Here is a 19570-nt window from a genome sequence, read left to right on the forward strand (position 1 = left end):
TGGAGCGCAGGCAGGCCAGAGCTGGAGCAGGCCATGTTTTCCAGCAGCAGCCTGGTGCTCAGTGCAAACAGACGTGAACTGTGAAGCCCTGTAAGCTTGAGCAGTGTTTTCTAACAAGAACAGAAATTCACACATTGGAACTGACATGGGGGATCAGTGTGGGGGAGTCGTCAGGGGTTTGGACTTGTAGGTGGAAGGTTGTGGGTTCCAGTCCTGGAGAGGATGCTGGTGTTGTGCTCCTGGGCAAAGTCCATTACTCAGTACCTTGCTTAGCTGTATAAATGAGTGAAGTTGTACAGAAATATCCTGTGTGATATTGCTTGAGTGTGGATGCTCAGAAGCTCAGATGCACAGGGATAAAGCTAGTGAACAAACAGAGGGATAGATCCATCAAAAGTTGAAGGAAAAGCTGCAGAACCTACAGGATTCTGAGAAGAAAATGGAAAAAAAATATAACAATGTAAAGTTAATGGGCCTGCGGTAAATGTTATCTGTACGGTATGTCGTAAAAATGTCATGCAGGTGCACTTTGAAAATAATTAATGATAAAAAATAAAGGGTACACTTATTAAACCAAGAGCTTCTAGCCTTCTCCTCCGAGAGAAGAGCTCACTCACTGGCCGGTCCAGAATAATAATGGCCCCAATCCTGCTGACGTCAATGTCCTTCTCCTGTGCCTGTTTCTGTGTTGACTGGGAGAAACTGCTGACAACTTTTCCCCCCTCTGGCAGAATGATATCTTTTATTCATAACCCGCTCTCTGGAGACTGCTGTACTGTAGAAAGCCAGACTTAGTGACATAATAGGGAGCTTAGGCTCATTTTAAAGAGTATTTTATACCCAGAGATAATACCAGTTTTATTTTTGCCATACTCAGTGAAAATCTTTTGCTGTGAAGTTTCCCCAGCACCTCTATACTCTGCACACACTTATCTCACAAAGCTACTTAAGAGCAGCTATGCTATGGCGCACAAATAATGAGTAGGTGGCACAATACCTAGCATAGAGCGGAGCAGGCACAAACAATAGCAATATGATTCAGTAGCCCAGCCTTGTGCATCTTGCAGATCCTGCTAGTGTGAAAGGATGATGTTTATCCCAAGTGTGTGTTGCAAGAAACCCGAACAATTCTACTATGCTGTTTTTGGAGGGCATTTTAAAATGTAGAGCCTGGCTTTTGATTTTGTCTTTGAAAGCGTCAGTAGATGTTTAACAAGGTCATAGGTATTTGGAAGTAGAAAATAACTGGAATCAATAGCTTAGTGTTTGTAGTCCATGTATGGTTTTTTTGGGAGACACAAAAGGCCATTGTACTAGGGTTATTTTGCATAATTGATTAGTGAAGTCTGAGCAGCACTCTGTTGTTCCTGATCTTGGGAGGTTTGGCCAGAGTCCAGGCTCTGTCTCCATCACACAAGTGACCACTCAGGCCCTGACTGAAACTCATGAGTCCCTGCAGTGTCAGATGTCCGTGGTGCCTGTGTGTGCTGAGTCATGCTGCTGTGGTGTGGCCTCAGCCCAGAGAAGGATCAGGTGCCGCTGACTCAGCAGACAAGGATCTGGAACTACAGAACAATCAGCTGCTCTTTAAGGCCACGTTAGGTGGCCTCTGCCGTGATGCAGCCAGGTTATTATAGTACGGGAGGGGTGTTTGTTAAAATAGTGAAGTGCCTCACTTCTTTGTTGCAAAGCCTGTGTGGGCAGGTATTACCGACGTACAGCAAACAAACAAAACTTTCAAATACTTTGTCTACTTGATCTCGCCTTCAGGGAATGAGAACTTCCTTATGAGTCACAGATGTCCCCTTTGAAAAGCAGAAGTGTGTAAGAAGGCCCAGGACTATGAAGCAGATCTTCAGGAGATATTGTCACAATGCTTTTAATGCAGCTCTGCACCCTCAGGCTGTCACTTACAACAGAAAGATTAACCCAGGTCATTTGCAATGGAAAATCAGGGGCCTACAGTTTACCTGTTGGACTTTTTGTTACGATTGTCCTGGCAATTAGTATAATTAGTTTTAAGATGGAGAACAAGTAAACACGCATGTTTGGAATAGCCCTATCCACTGTGGACTTTCATACTGGCAGCAGGGCAGTATTCTGCTTTTAAGTTTCTGGTTTTGTGGCAGCAAAGTCTGTATTTTGTAGAAATATTAACCCTGGACTCTTTTTTTCTATCTCTCCTGCAGGAAAAACGTCAAGGCCTCTGCGATTTGCCAGTACTCCATTGAGAACATAAAGAGGGCCTTTGATGGCACCTACATGGAGAACCAGGACTCCGCTCTGAAGTGGACCGAATACACTGGGAAGGTCCCAGAACCTCGTCCGGGCTCGGTGAGGTCACTGTCCCAGCCTCCTGAGAGAGGATCCCTGCACGATCCCGCCTGAGCAGTAGCAGATAGATTAGCGGATGAGTCATCACCCATAACAAGGCCGCGTTTCATAGAGAGCGTAAAAGGCATAGTGAGGCCTGGCTCCACTTCTCCAGGGGGACCTCCACCCTGTCTGGGGACTGGGACTCCTCCTATATCTATCAGTGTCAGAGGCTTGGAGCTGCTGTAGTTCAGGTTAATATGCTTTTACTCAACAAACGTCAGAGAGTTTTTCTTGAATGAGGTGGAAATTCACCATCTTAACGCCTTCATGAACACTACATACCCCAATATAAAAATGCATTCGTGTTAAGTGACATTAGTGGCTCTCGGTTGTTCAGTTATTCAGAACTCCAGGTAGAGAGAAGGTGAAAATCATGGAAGGCACCATGAAGGACTTGAGAGCCCACACATGTAGCTCAGTAACAGTGTTCATTTTATGTTTACAAGAAATTTTGTTTTGCTGTGTGTTTTTTATGCCTGATGTTTTACCGTGGTGTGTAGTGTTTCAAGTTACTTCATTTAAGTAACGATTTACTCAAAATCAAAAGCAAATTTACTCAAAAGCAAATCTGAGCCTTATGGAATTTGATATTTTTAGTAGTGAGTGTTTGAATACTCCCAAGGGTATGTACTGTGGTTGTTTGCCCATGTGTGTGCCTTAGTTCTTCAAGTGTGAGACTGACTGGTGGTTTGCACATTAAGAGCGCTGGGGATTCGGGCATACTGACGTCACAATTGTACACATTGCTTTTTATCAGCCCTTAACAGCTTCAGGTGACCTCTGCCCCTTATAGTAGACTGTAACCACAGAGTAGTGAAATCTGAAATCTAAACACACCTGTCCATGTGCATTAAGCACAGCTTCAGATAAGTTTTTATATACCATGCCAAGGAGTTCTCAGATCTCTGCCTGTGGAAATGTCCTATTTTAGAAAGGCTTTATCATACTGTAGACTTGCTGGTTGAAATCCGTCATGTTGTATGTTCACCTGGGCCGTGGTTTGCCAGCCTGATGTTGAGATTTATTGAAATACTAACTGTAAAGCATTTCCACTGACCTCATCTCAGCCTGCTTCACTGGAATCAGCAGGGCTCTGACAGACGGGCTCGTTTTATACTGACGGCAGAGCTCTGTGGCTGGTGTAGGCACTAGAATGGGTTGAGTGCAAAATTGGTGTTGCCAGACCGTCCGAGTCAGCGCAGGCTAGGCCTGTGTCACGCTGCTGTTCCCTGATCGGAGAGCACTTGTGCTTTTGCCTCTCAGTGCATCACAAACGAGTTGAGGGCCCGGGGAATCAACTCTTCGCGGGACTTCCCAGACAGCGTCCTCAACTTCGTCAGGAGACACCCCCTCATGTTCCAGCAGGTCCGCCCCCAGCAAGAGCGCCCCCTGCTGTTCAAGAGGAACGTGGACTACACCAAAATTGCCGTGCACAGAGTCACAGCTCTGGACGGACAAAACTACGACGTGCTGTTCATCGGAACAGGTGGGGTACGGGGGTGTCCAGACATACACTAGAGGTTTCCCATGTTGAGGAGCAGCTGCATCGTTGAGATAACATGGTAGAGGCACAACGCAAAGGCCCAAACTCAGAAGTATTTCCTCATCCAGTCCAGAGCATCATTAAGGGTTATGCAAAAGGCCACTATTTCTACCATGTGTGTAAAGATACTTTAAGGAAATTGGCCAGTTGCTTGTTTCTGGATAATGTCCATTTTTAATTGGGTGAGCTCTATATCTTGAAATCACACTGTGTCTCTCCATACAGTATTTTATTAGTACTTTAAGTCCTTTAAGTCACTGTAGTGTTGAAGTGTTTATCCCTCTCCACTATTTTTTCTCATTAAAAATACAATAACACATTTTTCCTTAATGTATTGGCATTTGGTCAAGATATTAGGTGCTCTTAATGTACGAGAGGAGGCCATTCAGACAATCTAGCCCTTTTGCTTTTTCAGCAGCTAATTTAGACATGGATCTCATCCATGATGGAAGGCAGGGTATTGCCTTCAACTACAGAGCTGGGTAACTTGTCTCATACTCCCACAACTTTTTGTGTAAAGAAGGATCTCCTGTGTTTTAGATTTGCTTTCACATAGTTTCCAGTTGTGTCCTCAGGTTAGACTGCTAAAAGGAGAAAATCCTCCTTGAACAGCTGGCGTTTGAGCAAGTTATCCATTTGAAAATAAAATATACTGGATATTTTATATGTTCCTATGTAATTTTAAATCCAGTACTCGACGCTATTACCCGCCTCAGGGATAGGATTCCATCTATTGAAAGATCAAGGAAACCCAGCAGTGAGGATGAGTCTCCAGGAGCCCTCAGTCAGGAATGAACGTAATGTGACCAGCTCTTGTCCTCATGTCTTGACGTGACGTCCTGCTCCCCTGCAGATGATGGCTGGCTGCACAGGGCTGTGGGGATCGGTCCTCATATGCACATCATTGACGAGATGCAGCTCTTTGAAAAGCCGCAGCCCATCGACAGGCTGGTCATCTCCGAGGCCCAGGTGAGCTGAGAGTCTGCCCTACAGTCAGCAGCACTGCGGCAGCTGTGTTAGCCAGTGTCCCAGCCAGATGGTGTCTCTTTGGATTCAGGATACTATAGTAATTGGGCATTCCCATGTGCTTCTGGGAAACCTAAGCTTATATTTTCCTTGAAATCTCAAACTTAAAAAAAATGAAAACTGTCTGGACACACTCAGCTCTCCGCACCTGAAAAACTGTTCTGTTCTTCATCCAAAGAGATGGGTGAAGAGATGGATTTCCTCTCTGTCTCCTTTTTGAAGGTTACTGTATCGTTATCTTTGATATATTTCTGTGAACAATCATGAGCGCAACCAGGTGTTGACTTTTTTTCCCCACAATTGAAATTATTGCACCAGCAATTGACATGAGGTCATTTTGTTTCGCAGGCACTTTTGAGAAATGGCAGAAAAAGAAAATGAGGTCCGTGCAAATTTAATCGACACCTCCAAAACTGAAATGCCTCACTGCCAGCCAGCTGGTGGAACACTAGAAGTGCAGTCAAGGCCACAGAAGTGGACTTCAAACAAGAGTTTAAACTTGAGTGACTGCAATTAGTCCATCATCTCCTGATGGGATATATATGGGCTGGGTTGAACACGTGGGATCTTCAATGGTTTCACGTGGATTAAAATGAATTAGTGAAAAAGACATATTAGGCCTCCTGGCAGCTAGATTCTTCTTCCTTTTGTGATCCTTCCTTGTCCTGTTGACCAGTGTGCCAATCCTCCTTGATAACGGCTCTCTCCGCCTCCTCCAGAGGAGTATCTACGTGGGCTCCAGCAGTGGGGTGCTGCAGCTGCCCCTGTCCTCCTGTCACAGATATACCTCCTGTTACAACTGCATCTTCGCCCGGGATCCTTACTGCGGCTGGGACGGGGCCCGTTGCTCTGAGATAGCATCGCATACCAACAGGTGGGGGCTGTTGAGCAGAATGTGACACGCTGTGGCTTTGAAATGAATGCTGTTCTCTGCTGGTCTTTGCCAGAGTATAGATCATTTGAATCTGTTAACTGTCCAGGGGCTTGAGGTCACAGAAAAGCCTTTTAGCCTGGTGGTTGTCTAAAGAGGAACACCAGACAGTGAGTCAGTTAGACGTGGCTGGTAAGTGTAAGGGGTTGACTATTACAGCTCTTCATATTGGCTCATGAGCTGGAGTTGCTGTGATCATGTAATCAGTGTGACTTAAAGATGCTGAATGACAAGCAGGGCTTCTTCTCACCTAAGACTAAGCTATTTTAATAACAGTCAAAGCTGTTATAATAGCAGAAAATACTAATGGAGGCTTTCAGTAAATTGTTAATGCTCATGACATAAATATACTGTTAACTCCTGATGCTATCTTAAGACTTTGGCACAGCAGTGCATTTTAGAAAATATATGAGATAACAGTGCACCCCAGAGACATTCCTAAATGAGGCAGATAATAAACAGTCAATACTGACTAAAAGTATGAAACTATGTATGTGCATGAAGCAATTTTAAAGGAAAATTGCTGCTTGGAAGGTTACTTACAGACCAGCTAGCTGTGCGGCTATTTCCTGACCATTCCTGGACCTGCGGTTAGGTGTGCAGAACGTCCCACAGCCCACTGACCTGACCAGGCAGGTGATAAAGACAAGGAGTGCCCAGTCCGTGGTCTGTGTGTACTGTACGGGAGGGCACAGAGTGAAGGGAGTGTGACGAGCTGCGTTTGTTCTCCTCCAGATCCAGCCTGACCCAGGACATCAAGAATGGAAACTCTGGCTGTGGGAACAGCACAGGTGAAGGTATGCTGACTGTTCCTTTGTTCAGAAAGAGCGATCCCTGCAGGGCAGGGGAGATCGCCCCCCGAGTGCACAACAGGCTGAGAGCCCTTTTGTGTTTTACCACCCACATTTTTTTTAACCTCTGTGTCAACACAAAGTGCAGAGTATTGATAGCTTGCTAATTGTGTGTCTCCATGGATAGGGAGAGAGTTACATGCTTGTCTAGTCTGCTTAACGCTACTGAACCAGCATGAGCTCTGGCCCAGTGAGCCACTGTGGCTCTGGTATGGACTGCACCTTGTTTCCTTAAACAGATCCAGCGATAGCAAATCTCTTTAAGGTCACTTGCTGAGGCTGAGGTGGATCTACTGTAAGTGCAGATCAGAGCAAGTCTGTCTTATCACACCAAGTTGATAAGGTAATCGGTAATCAGTGCAGTTATCACAGTAATCGAGAGAAGTCTTGATAATATGCACTGCTAGTTTTCTGCTGTTCTTTACTGGGTTTAATAGTATGCAGTTGCCACTCCATTGTTTTCAGACCAGACGAGTTTTATCGCAGGCGGAGACTCTCAGTGGTGGAGTCAGAGCCTGTGAAACTCCAGTCAGCAGTTGCCTGTTATTAAACTCTCCTCTCTCGAGAGGATTTACATTTTGTGCATCTTGACCGCTGCATTGCAGATATCAGCCCTCATAGGTCAAAGTGATTAGAAACACTGCAACGTTGCTGCTGTAAGTTTTGTTTTTCTAGAAGTACTGTATAAGAAGAATAGATATGGATGAACGTCATGCTTTAAAACAGTGTGGTTCATCTTCAGCCTTTACAGTATCATTGCAGTTGATCAAATGAAAGCCTTAGAGTGTCACTACATATCTTATATAAGGGATAAAAAATATCTACTTTCACTGTAGACCATTTAATTTTGGGTTGTTATGAATTAATGAACCAAGAATCTCATCTTGGCATGTTTGAGATCCCACTGATCTCTCAAAAGCTTGGTGAGGTGACTAGCTCAAGACACCCACAACTCTCTGTGTAAAGTAGTGCTACTCAATGTCATTCCTAAGCACACCTGCTCTTAATTCTCACTTGCAGCCTTTGGTCCTTGTTTTATTCAGATTCTGTGTTTCTGCCATTCTGTGGTATTTCAAATCTTTATTTGGATGCTGAACAACTGTGCTGAGTTTGTCACCTTTCTGAGTGAAGATGGAAATGTGCTTCTTCAGGTCACATTGAATGAATCTGCAGAAAATAAGTATTTTTAGCTTGCAAGCTAGATATATCATTATGTGTTTTAAAGCAAGCTTATGTAAGTATGTTTTTCTAATCCCCATTTACTACATATTAAATTCCTGGAAAAGGGCAATACCCCTATATTTCCATTGTACTCAGCCTTTTGGGCAAGTCTATGGCCAGGGCTCTGGGTAAATAACTGGAAGGTTGTGGGTTCGAATCCCAGGTGGGGCACTACTGTTGAGCAAGGTTCAGCACTTCACTCAGACTGCTCCAGTATCATGCTTCAATGTATAAATACTGTGTAAAAATGTACAAGCTGCTTTGGATAAAAGCATCAGCCAAATTAGCAGTAATACTAAAGTTAAAATTACTGTTCTATTCCTAAAAGCAAACTAAAAATACTCTTGTATTACATCAGAAAAAAGAGGGTCAGTGTGTCTGCAGGGTGTCCAGTCCTGGTCCTATGGGGTCAGTGTGTCTACAGGGTGTCCAGTCCTGGTCCTGGAGGGTCAGTGTGTCTGCAGGGTGTCCAGTCCTGGTCTGCAGGGTCAGTGTGTCTGCAGGGTGTCCAGTCCTGGTCCTGCAGGGTCAGTGTGTCTGCAGGGGTCCAATTCTGGTTCTGCAGGGTCAGTGTGTCTGCAGGGTGTCCAGTCCTGGTCCTATGGGGTCAGTGTGTCTACAGGGTGTCCAGTCCTGGTCCTGGAGGGTCAGTGTGTCTGCAGGGTGTCCAGTCCTGGTCCTGCAGGATCAGTGTGTCTGCAGGGGTCCAATTCTGGTTCTGCAGGGTCAGTGTGTCTGCAGGGTGTCCAGGCCTGGTCCTATGGGGTCAGTGTGTCTACAGGGTGTCCAGTCCTGGTCCTGGAGGGTCAGTGTGTCTGCAGGGGTCCAATTCTAGTTCTGCAGGGTCAGTGTGTCTGCAGGGTGTCCAGTCCTGGTCCTGCAGGGTCAGTGTGTCTGCAGGGTGTCCAGTCCTGGTCCTGTAGGGTCAGTGTGTCTGCAGGGTGTCCAGTCCTGGTCCTGCATGATCATTGTCTCTGCAGGTTTTTGTCTCTTTAAAGAAGCAGCACCTGTAGAGCTAGGAGACACTGCTAAACTGGTCCAGTGAAGCCAGTAACCAGCTGGTTTAGTTATTAAGAGCCGAGTTGGAATGAAAACCCGCAGACACAGCAGTCCTCCAGCATGAGGACAGGACAGCCCAGTCTTTAGGATGATGCTGTCTTGGGAAGGCAGGTGTAAGCACAGCAAGGTTGCTGTGTCACTGTGTTCCGCGTGCTGCTGTCTGGTGACTGTGCTGCTCCTGTGTCCTCTCCGCAGAGTCGGCGGGGCACAGGCGCCGCTCGGTGTTGATGGGAGACGACCTGCTGCTGCAGTGCGAGCTCAGCTCCAACCTGGCTGTCCCGCAGTGGACGCTGGACGGCAGCGACCTGCCGGGCTACGGCGCCGACTCCGGCTACCGGATCGGGACCGACGGGCTGCTCATCGTCGAGGCCCGGCCAGAGCAGAGCGGGAAGTACAGCTGCTTCGCTGCCGAGAACGGGGTCCAAGTGCTGGTGGCCGCCTACATCGTGAAGGTTCGCCGGGATCTTCCTCCACCGACCATCCAGGTCTTCCCCTCCTCCGAGCCGCAGCTGCCCACCCTCCCCGCGCCTCTGCCCTCTCAGCCTGGGTACCTGATCTTCCGGAGCTTGGAGGCCGTGTACATCACGCTGATCGTGGTGCTGGGGGGGCTGTGCTTCGTGCTGACAGTGGTGCTGCTTTACGTGGCTTTCTGCCTGCAGAGCCGGCGGGGGAAGTACTCCCTAAACTCGCGCGCAGCCAAGAGGAGCTCCCACCTGGAGCTGCAGACCATCTCCAGCAACTGCGTGGGCAGGCGAGAGCACGAGGCGGACACGGCCGACGGGCTGCTGCAGATCGTCCCGGGCGAGGGCCACGCCTCCCCGAACAAGGAGCCGCCGCCGCCTCCCCCGCCCCCGCCGCCTCTGCCCTCCTCGGAGTACGCCAACGGCCTTTCCGCCACCCTGCCCAGCGTCCTGCGCAAGATGAACGGCAACAGCTACGTGCTGCTGCGGCAGAGCGACCCCGAGACCACCTCCCCCCTCTACCACTCGTTCACCGAGGAGCTCAACCGCATCCTGGAGAAGAGGAAGCACACCCAGTTACTGGCCAAGCCCGACGAGAGTTCTGTGTAGCGCCGTCTGAGCGGCTCCCCCTTGTGGTGGGGCGGTCTAATTGCTGTATTTAATCATCCGCTGCCACCTGCTGTACAAGTGCCTGAGCCCCAGCTGTTTGTTTTACGCCCCGAACTCACAGATTTCAGTACAAAACTCCCGAGACAATGGCAGGTCGACAACAGCTGCAAAAAGTTGTCGCACCTTTTTCTGGTTACGCCTCGGGAGGAAATCAAAGTCTGGAAAAACGTTGTGTTATAAGAGACACGGTGGGGTTGTTTTGGAGCCTGACCTTGTGCTCTTCAGAGGGAACAAAAATGGCCAGACCCACTCAAATCTACCTCAGCATATTCCAGGTGCAGTGGTGCCTGCGTGTGGATTGTTTCCTGAAGGAGGGGGGCACGGGATTCGGGGCTTGGTGCTGGAGCAGGGCGGGTGCTGGACTGGGACAGAGGGACAGAGGTGTCCCATGTGGAGCTGAGTGCCCGGGCAGCTGGCACTGAAACCCACCAGTCAGCCTTGTTTTACAGAGGAGGGTCTGAGAGAAGACCAGGAAAGGCTACCCTGTCGCATGGCTGCGTATGAACAGCCAACCATACAAGTCCGAACAAAAGGCGATTTTAAACAATAAATTATGAGCTGCTTGATTTGTAAATATTTTTGTACTTGCTGTATATTTCATGTAGAATGCTTAAATATTCAAAACTAAAAAATAAGCATAGTAATGACTGGTACCGATTGTGGTTTGACTCGGAGCAGGGATTTGACATCTTTTTTGCAAAGCTGTTCCATTGGAAGGAGATCGAGCGAGGAAATCAGTGTTAACCCCTTGAAACGCCCTGTAAGAACATGCCTCTCTCTGGTTCAGCCGCTGCTCTCGATGTGCACGGGACATGGGACCAGGCAGGGTCGTGAGTGTGCAGCTGATGGGGTCAGGAGGAAACAGGGCGGCTGTATCTGTGGCCACAGTGAAGCTGGAGGTCGCCTTCAGTTTCAAATACAAAGTTCTCCACTCTACCCTGTAGACAGGGGCTGCGACAGGAATGGATGTCTGGGATAAAGCGACTTCAGACGGATCAAGGACCATGGGGAGTAATCTGCTTTATTTGCGGATACATGTTTTTTTTCCCTTCACCCTCCACCTTTAGGGACTAAAGTTGAGAGGCCAAGCAAGATTGCCCTGCTTCTCACCCCATCAAGACTGGTCCTGCCCTGTCAACCCCATCTCTCCTGCTGTATTAAAGACCCCAGCCTGTCTGCCTCCAGACAGCTCAGTCCAAAAGGCAGTGTGCACGAGATGAAACTCTGACATCTCTGCGTCACGCCCCAGGGCTTGACACGAAAGGATGCTGTAAGCCTGACTAACCTGCAAGTGGCGCTGGACAGACCCCAGCAACTGGGCCCATTGTCATGACAGCAAGACGAGAGGTAAGCAATAACTACCTTGTGTTGTTTTGTGCCTGGTCTCTTTGTTGTTTGTGACCTTGGTCCACCTCTTGGTCAAGATGGGGAAGTATAATTGATAGCATCGACTTCTCTTTCAATTCTGAAAGTAATGAATCATTAAAAATATCAAATTTGTGCCAAATACAAAGAGTTTTTTTGTATCTCTTGAGAGATTCTGTTAAGTGTTTTTCTAATGCCAGATTATCCTCAGCTGATTTTCCTGCTGATATTACAGATATTTTTATTAGGTTATATACTTCCTTTTAAACTTTTAGACATTTATAAAGTACATGCAGAAAACTTGGGAGCAAAGTTGCCTTGCAGTTTTGATATTCCTGCTGTGAACAGATGAAATCGAACATTTATCTGGATTTTACTTCTCTGACAGACAGAGAACAACAGTAGAACAACAGCAGGACTGAGGGCTGTCTCACACAGTACCAGAGATTGAGGGAATAGCATTTTCTCTCTCCAGGGACTACACACAGCTACGATAGCCACTAATTAATTAGGCCTGCTCTCTAGAATGCTTTTAACCTTGTTTCTGCACACTGGAAAGATCTCGCTGGATTTGCTGAAGGCTTTTTACAGCAGATAAACGGCTCTCGGCTCTTGAGAGACAACCAGGAGGCAGGCCCTACTGGAGGGGGGGCCAGCAGGGCCAAATGACCCGGGCCTCACCTCACAGGTGGGCCTCTCCTCAGCCAATGGTGCACGGTCCTCCACTTTAAGCCTTTGGCTGTGTTTTATCGAGTCGAATTTGGAACTTTTACTATATACTGTGATTCTCGACTGAAGGTCACGGCTCTTTCAGTGCTGAATCTCCCATTCTTTAGGACTTTCAGAATGCACGCCTTAATCTTCCCATCATGCCATTCTTTACATTAAAATATTTTTATCCCTCTTCCCAAACAATGAGGGGGCCTCACAATGTGAAATGGCCCCGGGCCTCATCTGAGCTCTTGGAGGGCCTGCCGGGAGGGCAGGAACTGGGGCTGCAGCGCAGTGGAAAGACAAGTGCTGGTGTAGAGCTGATGTAAACACAGCGCAGCAGGCTTTTCATTCTGGGGCCACTTCTGCTGAACTGTAAAACCGATCGTTTTTGTTTTTAAAAAGGGCCACTTATTGAGCCTGAAGGTGAACAGTCTGTCCCTTTCTTCCTGAGGAGGCGCTGATCACACCGCCAGCTTTCTTCAGGAGGTCCTCACGCCTTTTTTTCCCTGCAACCATTTGATTGTTTATGATCATCATAAAAAAAAATACATCTTACATATTGCTGTTATTTAGAGCGATGGAATAAAATCCTTCGCTCAGCTCCTGCAGGTCGGTAGTGTAGTTGGACAGGTGAAAAGCCAGAGGAAAAAGTTAAACTGGGTTATCGCAAGTCTGCCTCGACTACGCAAACTTGACGGGATGAAACGGTACCTTCGAGGGGGACAGGACGCCATGGCCCAGTGGAAGGATCTCAGCCCAGATGTAACACAGGTACACCTTTTCCTGTAGGTACACCTGGAGTCTGTGGTTTACAGCCCAGAACCAAACATTATTAAAGCGCTAAAGGAAAGCATTGAGAATTGCATGTTCTCAGCTCAGTTCGTCTTAAGATTCATTCAAAAAACATTTGTATAAGAATTAATAGGTGTATGGATGTTAGCCAAGTTGAATGATAATGTATCTTGTTTAACTTTCCCTGTGGGTCAACCCTGGACTTTGAATTTGGCTATATGTAACCACATGGGTCTTCCAAGTCTCCTCAGAACTCAAGTGTCTTCAAAATGCTTCTTTTGTGTTTCCTGATGGTCTGTCGATCCATTAGAGGTTCCATCCTGGTTCTGGTTAGAGGATGGCTTCTCAATTTTTTTTTCCAAAGGGTTTGTGCCTTCATCCAGCAGAAAACTTCTTGATTTTGATTGAGCTTGTGGCCGTCCAGTAATAAAAAAATACCTTCTTGCATATGAATTCTACAACTTTTAATCCAGGAAGAAAAAAGGGCACACAGCCTACTCACTCTCACACCAGCAATGGCAGCTTGAACAAGTGCAGCATGAATGATTGCTGTTAGGAACTGCTCAGGCTCCGATTTCGGGCAGAGGTCAAAATGAGACAGACAAAAGTGATTAACACTTGAAATTGAAGGGCAGCTGAGAGAGGTGAAGTTGATTAATCAAGACATTTGTCAGCTTGAAAGAAAATGATTCACTTTTCTGGAGAGGATACGCATGGCTTCATGAGTCATGTCTTTGGTCCCTATCAAATGCAAAACTGTTTTAAGTAAAAGGCTTTTTGCAGGAAACGTCTTACACGGGATAGTCAAATTGATACTGAAACATTTTTCCCTGGTGCATGCTAATTTGAATAGCGCCTTATCATGCTGTTGTATCTTGAAGTGCTTGACTAAAAGGAATTAATAATATGAAAACTGTAGGGAAATAAGAGTGATGAAGTGTGAGAGAGAGCTTTCCTTACACTCTCTTTTATCAACTCCTTTGGTGAGGAACGAGTGAGACCGGGAGTTTAACCTTTATGAACCCAGAAACCGACAGTGTTGCCCTCTACAGAGTACCTCCTAGTAATCCAGGCTAAACGGAAGGAGCAGTGTCTCATCATTTAGGAGAGGCTCAGCTAGAGAGATATGTCTGTGTTCTCTGCTTACAAAAGACTGACAGGTGTCTGGGTGAACAGGGAGGTCACCCCCATTAGGGTGGGGTGAGTAAGATGGCAGGTCTGTAGTAAATACATTATTCTGATGCAAACCTTTACTTTTTTTTTCCCAAAATCAGCATTGGATATTCAAAGTGGCTGTTCTGTGCCGGCTGTGTGTTTTGGAGGAGGAGATTTCAGAGCGGTGGACGGGATGAGGGTACTGAAGGAAGCAGGACAAGGATCCTGTTGAGGCCTTTCACGGTCTTCATCCCAGCCAATACCCTGCCATCGCCTGTCTCTCTGGGTAGAAGGAGATCGGCCTTGGTGTTCTTCACACGCGCTGTGCTGGAGTCGGCATGGCCATCTGCTGACTACTGCATGCCTCAAGACATGGAAACCCTGGTGGCGATGAGGCTCTTGCCCCAGAGCAGGGCTTCCTGCATGATCACAGGGCAGCTGTTTCCTCTCACTGAGGGAACTCCAGTCATAAACATGTGACTTTGGGATTCCAAATAAACTCTTAAGCAATGTCACCCTTCTTCAGCAATAAATATGAGCCATGTGCTACTCGTCAATGAAGAGAAATTCCCCCCTCCCCACGCTCAACATTGTCGTCGATGCCTGTTTTACAGGCTACTGCGCATAGACTTGCACTATGGAATAAGTGTGGGCTAATTCTTTGGACATGGACTGCGGTGGCAGACTTCATCCTGCTTGCTAGCTCTCTTGCTTTGATTCCCGAGTACGGCAAGGATGACCTTGCCTTGCCAAAACTCCGAGGAGGACCCGAAGCAGGCGCCCTGCTCTCTGAGCGAGGAGGTGCACGGGGGTCGTGAGTCATCGCTGCGTCAGCCGAGAGCCGACCACAAAGGCTAGCCACAGTGAAACTTGCTTTTCTTTCAGGCCCGGTGCCTGCTTTTTAATCTGGATCAGCCCATTTTGTGTGGATGCGCACAGCACATTGCACGCACATATTTATGTTACAGGAAACCCCCAGTCCTCATTTTCTGAAAGAGTTGCTTTTCTTAAAGGTCAACTGCTGAGTGAAAATTTGGTAAATGAAATTGAACCTCCTAATAATTTAAAGGCAGTAGTTAGAGATATGGTGACCTGAGACAATACATTGATAAATCAGAGAAAAGAAAGGAAATTTTATAGTAAACTATAGTACAATATGCATTTATTATATTGAACAGTAACTAATTTGAAATAAACAGCGCTAATTAAGACAAAGTATAAAGGAAAAAGGGAATTGAAACCTGAGAATATAGGAAATCTATATGACAACAGGACATGTCCTTGAAGTGTTTGTGTCTTTTTCATGTCTGGCTTCATATTGAGATTTATAATCTGTCAAGAGTTCTTACCTATAGATACAGCAAGTTGACAAGTGCTAGAAGGGTAAGATATTTTGAGACAAACTCTCATAAAAATTGCTAATGCACCAAGTACACTGAGTACAGTACACAACAAATTATACTGTACAAATAAGGCAAAAGGCTGTGCAAGGGATTATGGGCAGGATTGGCAATATGGGTATGGTATGCTTTTCTAGTGAAAATTCATTACACATATATAATGTAGTGAGTGGTGGCTCTATGAGGAAGGCTCATGGGCTGGGTTATGTTAGTATAGAGCAGTCAGAAGGAAGGGAGTTCCATAGTAGGGAAAAAAAAGCTTTTGGTACTGGATCTCTATGAAATTAGCCACCCCTCTTAAAGGTAATCAGTGTCCAGCTTCGAAGAAAGATTCAGTCTACATCTCGACTCCAGCCAGGAAGGAGAGTGAGAGCTTCACAGGGGTTCTTGCTAGAGCAGGATTGGCCTGTGAGACGCGACGAGCTCAGGTGTAACTTGAGGAAGGTGTGGTGACTGCTGTACTGAGTTGTGTCACAGCTTCTGTGCTGGTGGTGGCGTGGCAGCTTGTTTTCCAGGCTCAGTGGTGTAGAAGTACGATGCCGAGGAACAGTGTTGGGTTGCTAGATCAGGGCTGACAGCACCTGGAGGAGTGAGACACAGCCTGGCAGTGCAGCACTGACAGATCTTCACACCTCAGATGAAGGACCAAGAGTCTCTACAGCCTCACGGGAGGGAAAAGAGATGTTTCTGAGAGAAAGGCTCTCTATGAACTTAACCACCTGTCTAATGGAAATCATTTCTCAGTCTGAAGAGCTACAGACAAACGGCAGTTATGAAGAAAGGGGAGTAATAGGAAACCAGCTACATAGTGGGAATGTATAGGAAAGTATTGGAAATGGGCCACCAAAACACTAAAAGTGCACAGCGTTGTCACAATAGGCTGAAAAGGGGTGTTAATTTCTGAAATGCATTAACGCAATTTAATTAAACACCTGTAAAGAGAGAAGAACTTGCATGTCTCTTCGTAGCATGTCAAGAGTGGGAAAAAATGAGCTTTAGAGAAAGTGTCTTCAGTTTAGTGCCACCTTAGATTTATAGAGACAAAAACTAATGAAGCTATGGCTACACCATTTCCCAATTGCCCTTTTATTCATTTTTAAATATAAGACTGTGAAACATCTACTAGAGGTACATTGGAGGGAACTTCACAAGAGTTGGCCTGGTTTTCTGCAACCCTGCATGAAAGAAGAGACTAGAGATGTGTGCTGTTTCAGAAAAACTCCCACTGTCATTTTAAAGTCGTTGCTATGGGAAACCGTGCCAGCCCTGCATGAGCTCCTGCAGACTCCGTTGATGAAGACGCTTGCTGATGCACTCAAGACAGGACAGCTGGCATTCACTCTCCTGTGTGCAGGCCTGCACGTCTTGCATGAAACCCAACAGGACCCTCCGTTTTTAAAACACCATCAAATCATCAATTTTAGATTTAAAACTTTTTGCAGTAATATTAACATACAGTATACGCTTAAACATAGGCTATAATATGCTATTACATTACAAATATGAGAACTCCATAAAGACTATTTGATACCATGTGGTGCATCTTCCTGCTTTGGAAACTAAAGCTAATGGGTGCTTGAGTGTCCCAGGACACAACACCCATGATGCCCCAGGCAACCATAGACCTGAGGATAGGCTTCACGGGGCAGGTTAAAGCAATCACTGCTCACTGAAAGCCAAGTACTGGCCCCCAACAGCTTAGCTCCACTCAGAAGGATCCAGAGATGACCCTCGTAAGAGTGAGAAACAGGCCAAGGAGCACTCATGCCGATGAGTGGAAAGCACGCTGCGTTCTGCTCACAAATACCACGTGCTGCAAGACCGTTCCAGCGTGATGCTGCAGCTGTGCCTAACCCTAGATTAGAGCCAGAACAGAAATCTGTTTGGTTAACTCTCATGCTCACTGATCTCAGCTTGGATTGGTTGGCATAAGAAACAATTGAAACCGGCAACTTTAGTGCAGTGACTCTTAAGCCCACATTAGCAGCTCCTGTCTTCTCCTGCTGTGTCCAAAAAGTCAGTGGGGCAAGAATTTGTGTCTTCGAAGGATGAGATTGTTGTACCTTGCTGTATGTGATTGTGAATAGTTTTATTTCACGTTTTTCTAAATATGCTCTTTATATAGTTATACTGTTATCCTGCACTAGAAAATATGTTCTGTAGCACAGAATCTTGTGGAATGTTCAGCTGAAATATGCTCCGTCTGTGGCAGCACAATTTACTACCGTCGTCCTGCATGGTAATAACTAATAAGCTCAGCAGTCTGTGGCTTTAGAGCGTTCGTGTGATGTACCCGCTCTGCCTCCTGCCTGCCGATAATTTAGTTCCGGTGACCTTTGTGATAAAGCTCTGGGATGGAAAAGAGCACAGCTATGTGCCAAACTACTTCGCACATACAGTCGGGGTCAGAGTGATCTGGTGTGCTGGCGATCGCATCGACAGATGCACAAGGAATTTGTGGGGACAACCATAATGCAATATTTGCATATGTGAAGGTGACACCAACTCCCATTTTTTGGTCAATTATAATTGGCAAAACGAAAAGCAATTCAACATTAACACCCTCTCACCCTACCTTCCACTTTGTGGAGTGAAGGACCCTCTAAAGGCTGCAGCTGGGAGAGACGTACTGCGCACCATCCTGGGCTGGTGGTGTCTGTTCCCTTGTGTACTGCAGCCTGGGAAATCAGTAGTCCACCAGCAGATCAGTCACACAGGGTGAGCAACAGAAGCACCCAGAGGTCTACACTACAGGGCCACTCACTCCTTCCCTACTTCATTATGCTATTCAAGTTAGATTGACCCAAAACCAAGGATTCAAAGGACACAATTCCAGAATAAATGTTGTTAAAGTATTAATAATGGAAGGAGAGGCTCTGGAAGATAGTACACATCCACATTTTTTCTCTTCCGTCTTCCCCTGACACTTGGGAGTCCTGTAGGATAGAGCTTTTTAGCACAACTGTTTCATAAAAAAACTGGAAGCAGACATCTCCCCACACCCCCGACAACAAAAGCATTTCTTATGGCACAATAATGATCAGGGCACTGGCCAGAGATTTTTATATCTGGTACTATTTCTGAAGATATTTTTAAAAAGTTGATTTGTTAAAGAGGTTATGCGTTTCTAAGGAAGAAAAGACTTTTTAAATTTCTGAAAGTTCCTGTAAGAGAAGTTTAATGTTTCTGAGAGATGTATTCTTTTGTAAAATAAAGTTGAAAAAACAATTCCGTCTTGCTTTCTGTTTGTGAAAATGTGTGAAATTTTTTATATGTTGGTGAGAACATAAGGGTACAAATTATTTATTTAAAATAAAAGAATGAAATGTCCATCACTGTTTAAACACAGCACATACACCAATGGGTTTTTGTCTTGGTGAATAACATTAGAAACAGAGTTACATATTTGAGCCACATTGATCCAGCGCTTACCCTGGTTGCCATGGCATTAAGTTAACAGCAATCACACGACTCCCTTCCTGGATGGGACACCAGTCTGTGTCAGGGCCTGCTCCCGGCACTGCCAGTCCCCATTCACACAGCTGGTGGACTGGAGCAACTGGGGGTTAAAGTACTTCCCTTAATGTATAACAGCAGGGACTCAAACCACTACGCTGCTCCTGGACATTAGATGAACAAAACCTTCATCCTCATATTGCCCTTCACTGCACATGTGGCCTAAGCAAGGAGGTTACTTGATGGTGATGGAAGCAATTCTCAGGCTCTTACGGTGACAATGTGCAGTAAAGCTTCCACTGTGCCAACAATTTTTGTTGCCACTTGTCAGTAATGGCGATGCTAAGGGAGGCCAAGTGATAGCTTCCGCCTCCCTAAAATTTCCACTAAGCACACCCTCCCCCTTTCCCCATGGTCTAAGAAAGCTGCGAGCGAGGGAGAAAATTCCTCCCTAACCCCCCTCCCCCGCGTACTCCTTTCCACCAGAATCGCCAAAAGCTAAAGGGAATGAGATGACAAACTGTCAAGACACCCTGGAGGTGGCACGAGTG

General features: G+C 46.3%; 1 protein-coding gene and 1 long non-coding RNA gene across 2 annotated transcripts in view; both read left to right on the top strand.

The window, feature by feature from the left end:
* sema4gb (sema domain, immunoglobulin domain (Ig), transmembrane domain (TM) and short cytoplasmic domain, (semaphorin) 4Gb) overlaps positions 1-10778 on the top strand; it is a 61659-nt gene extending 50881 nt beyond the window's left edge. Inside the window, exons 10-15 of the mRNA XM_088917075.1 lie at positions 2190-2334; positions 3640-3862; positions 4773-4888; positions 5665-5819; positions 6612-6673; positions 9203-10778. Of these exons, the coding sequence (XP_088773201.1) occupies positions 2190-2334; positions 3640-3862; positions 4773-4888; positions 5665-5819; positions 6612-6673; positions 9203-10077 (1576 nt within the window). The 3' untranslated portion in view covers positions 10078-10778. The remainder of the gene's footprint in view (positions 1-2189; positions 2335-3639; positions 3863-4772; positions 4889-5664; positions 5820-6611; positions 6674-9202) is intronic.
* A 15-nt stretch (positions 10779-10793) lies between these two features.
* Positions 10794-18791, top strand: LOC148835121 (uncharacterized). The gene is made up of 3 exons (XR_016091091.1): positions 10794-11484; positions 12790-12987; positions 14283-18791. It is a non-coding gene; the product is annotated as an uncharacterized LOC148835121 (long non-coding RNA).
* The last annotated feature ends 779 nt before the right edge of the window (positions 18792-19570 follow it).

This window comes from Atractosteus spatula, chromosome 5, assembly GCF_055471065.1.
Source record: "Atractosteus spatula isolate fAtrSpa1 chromosome 5, fAtrSpa1.hap1, whole genome shotgun sequence".
Taxonomy (NCBI): domain Eukaryota; kingdom Metazoa; phylum Chordata; class Actinopteri; order Semionotiformes; family Lepisosteidae; genus Atractosteus; species Atractosteus spatula.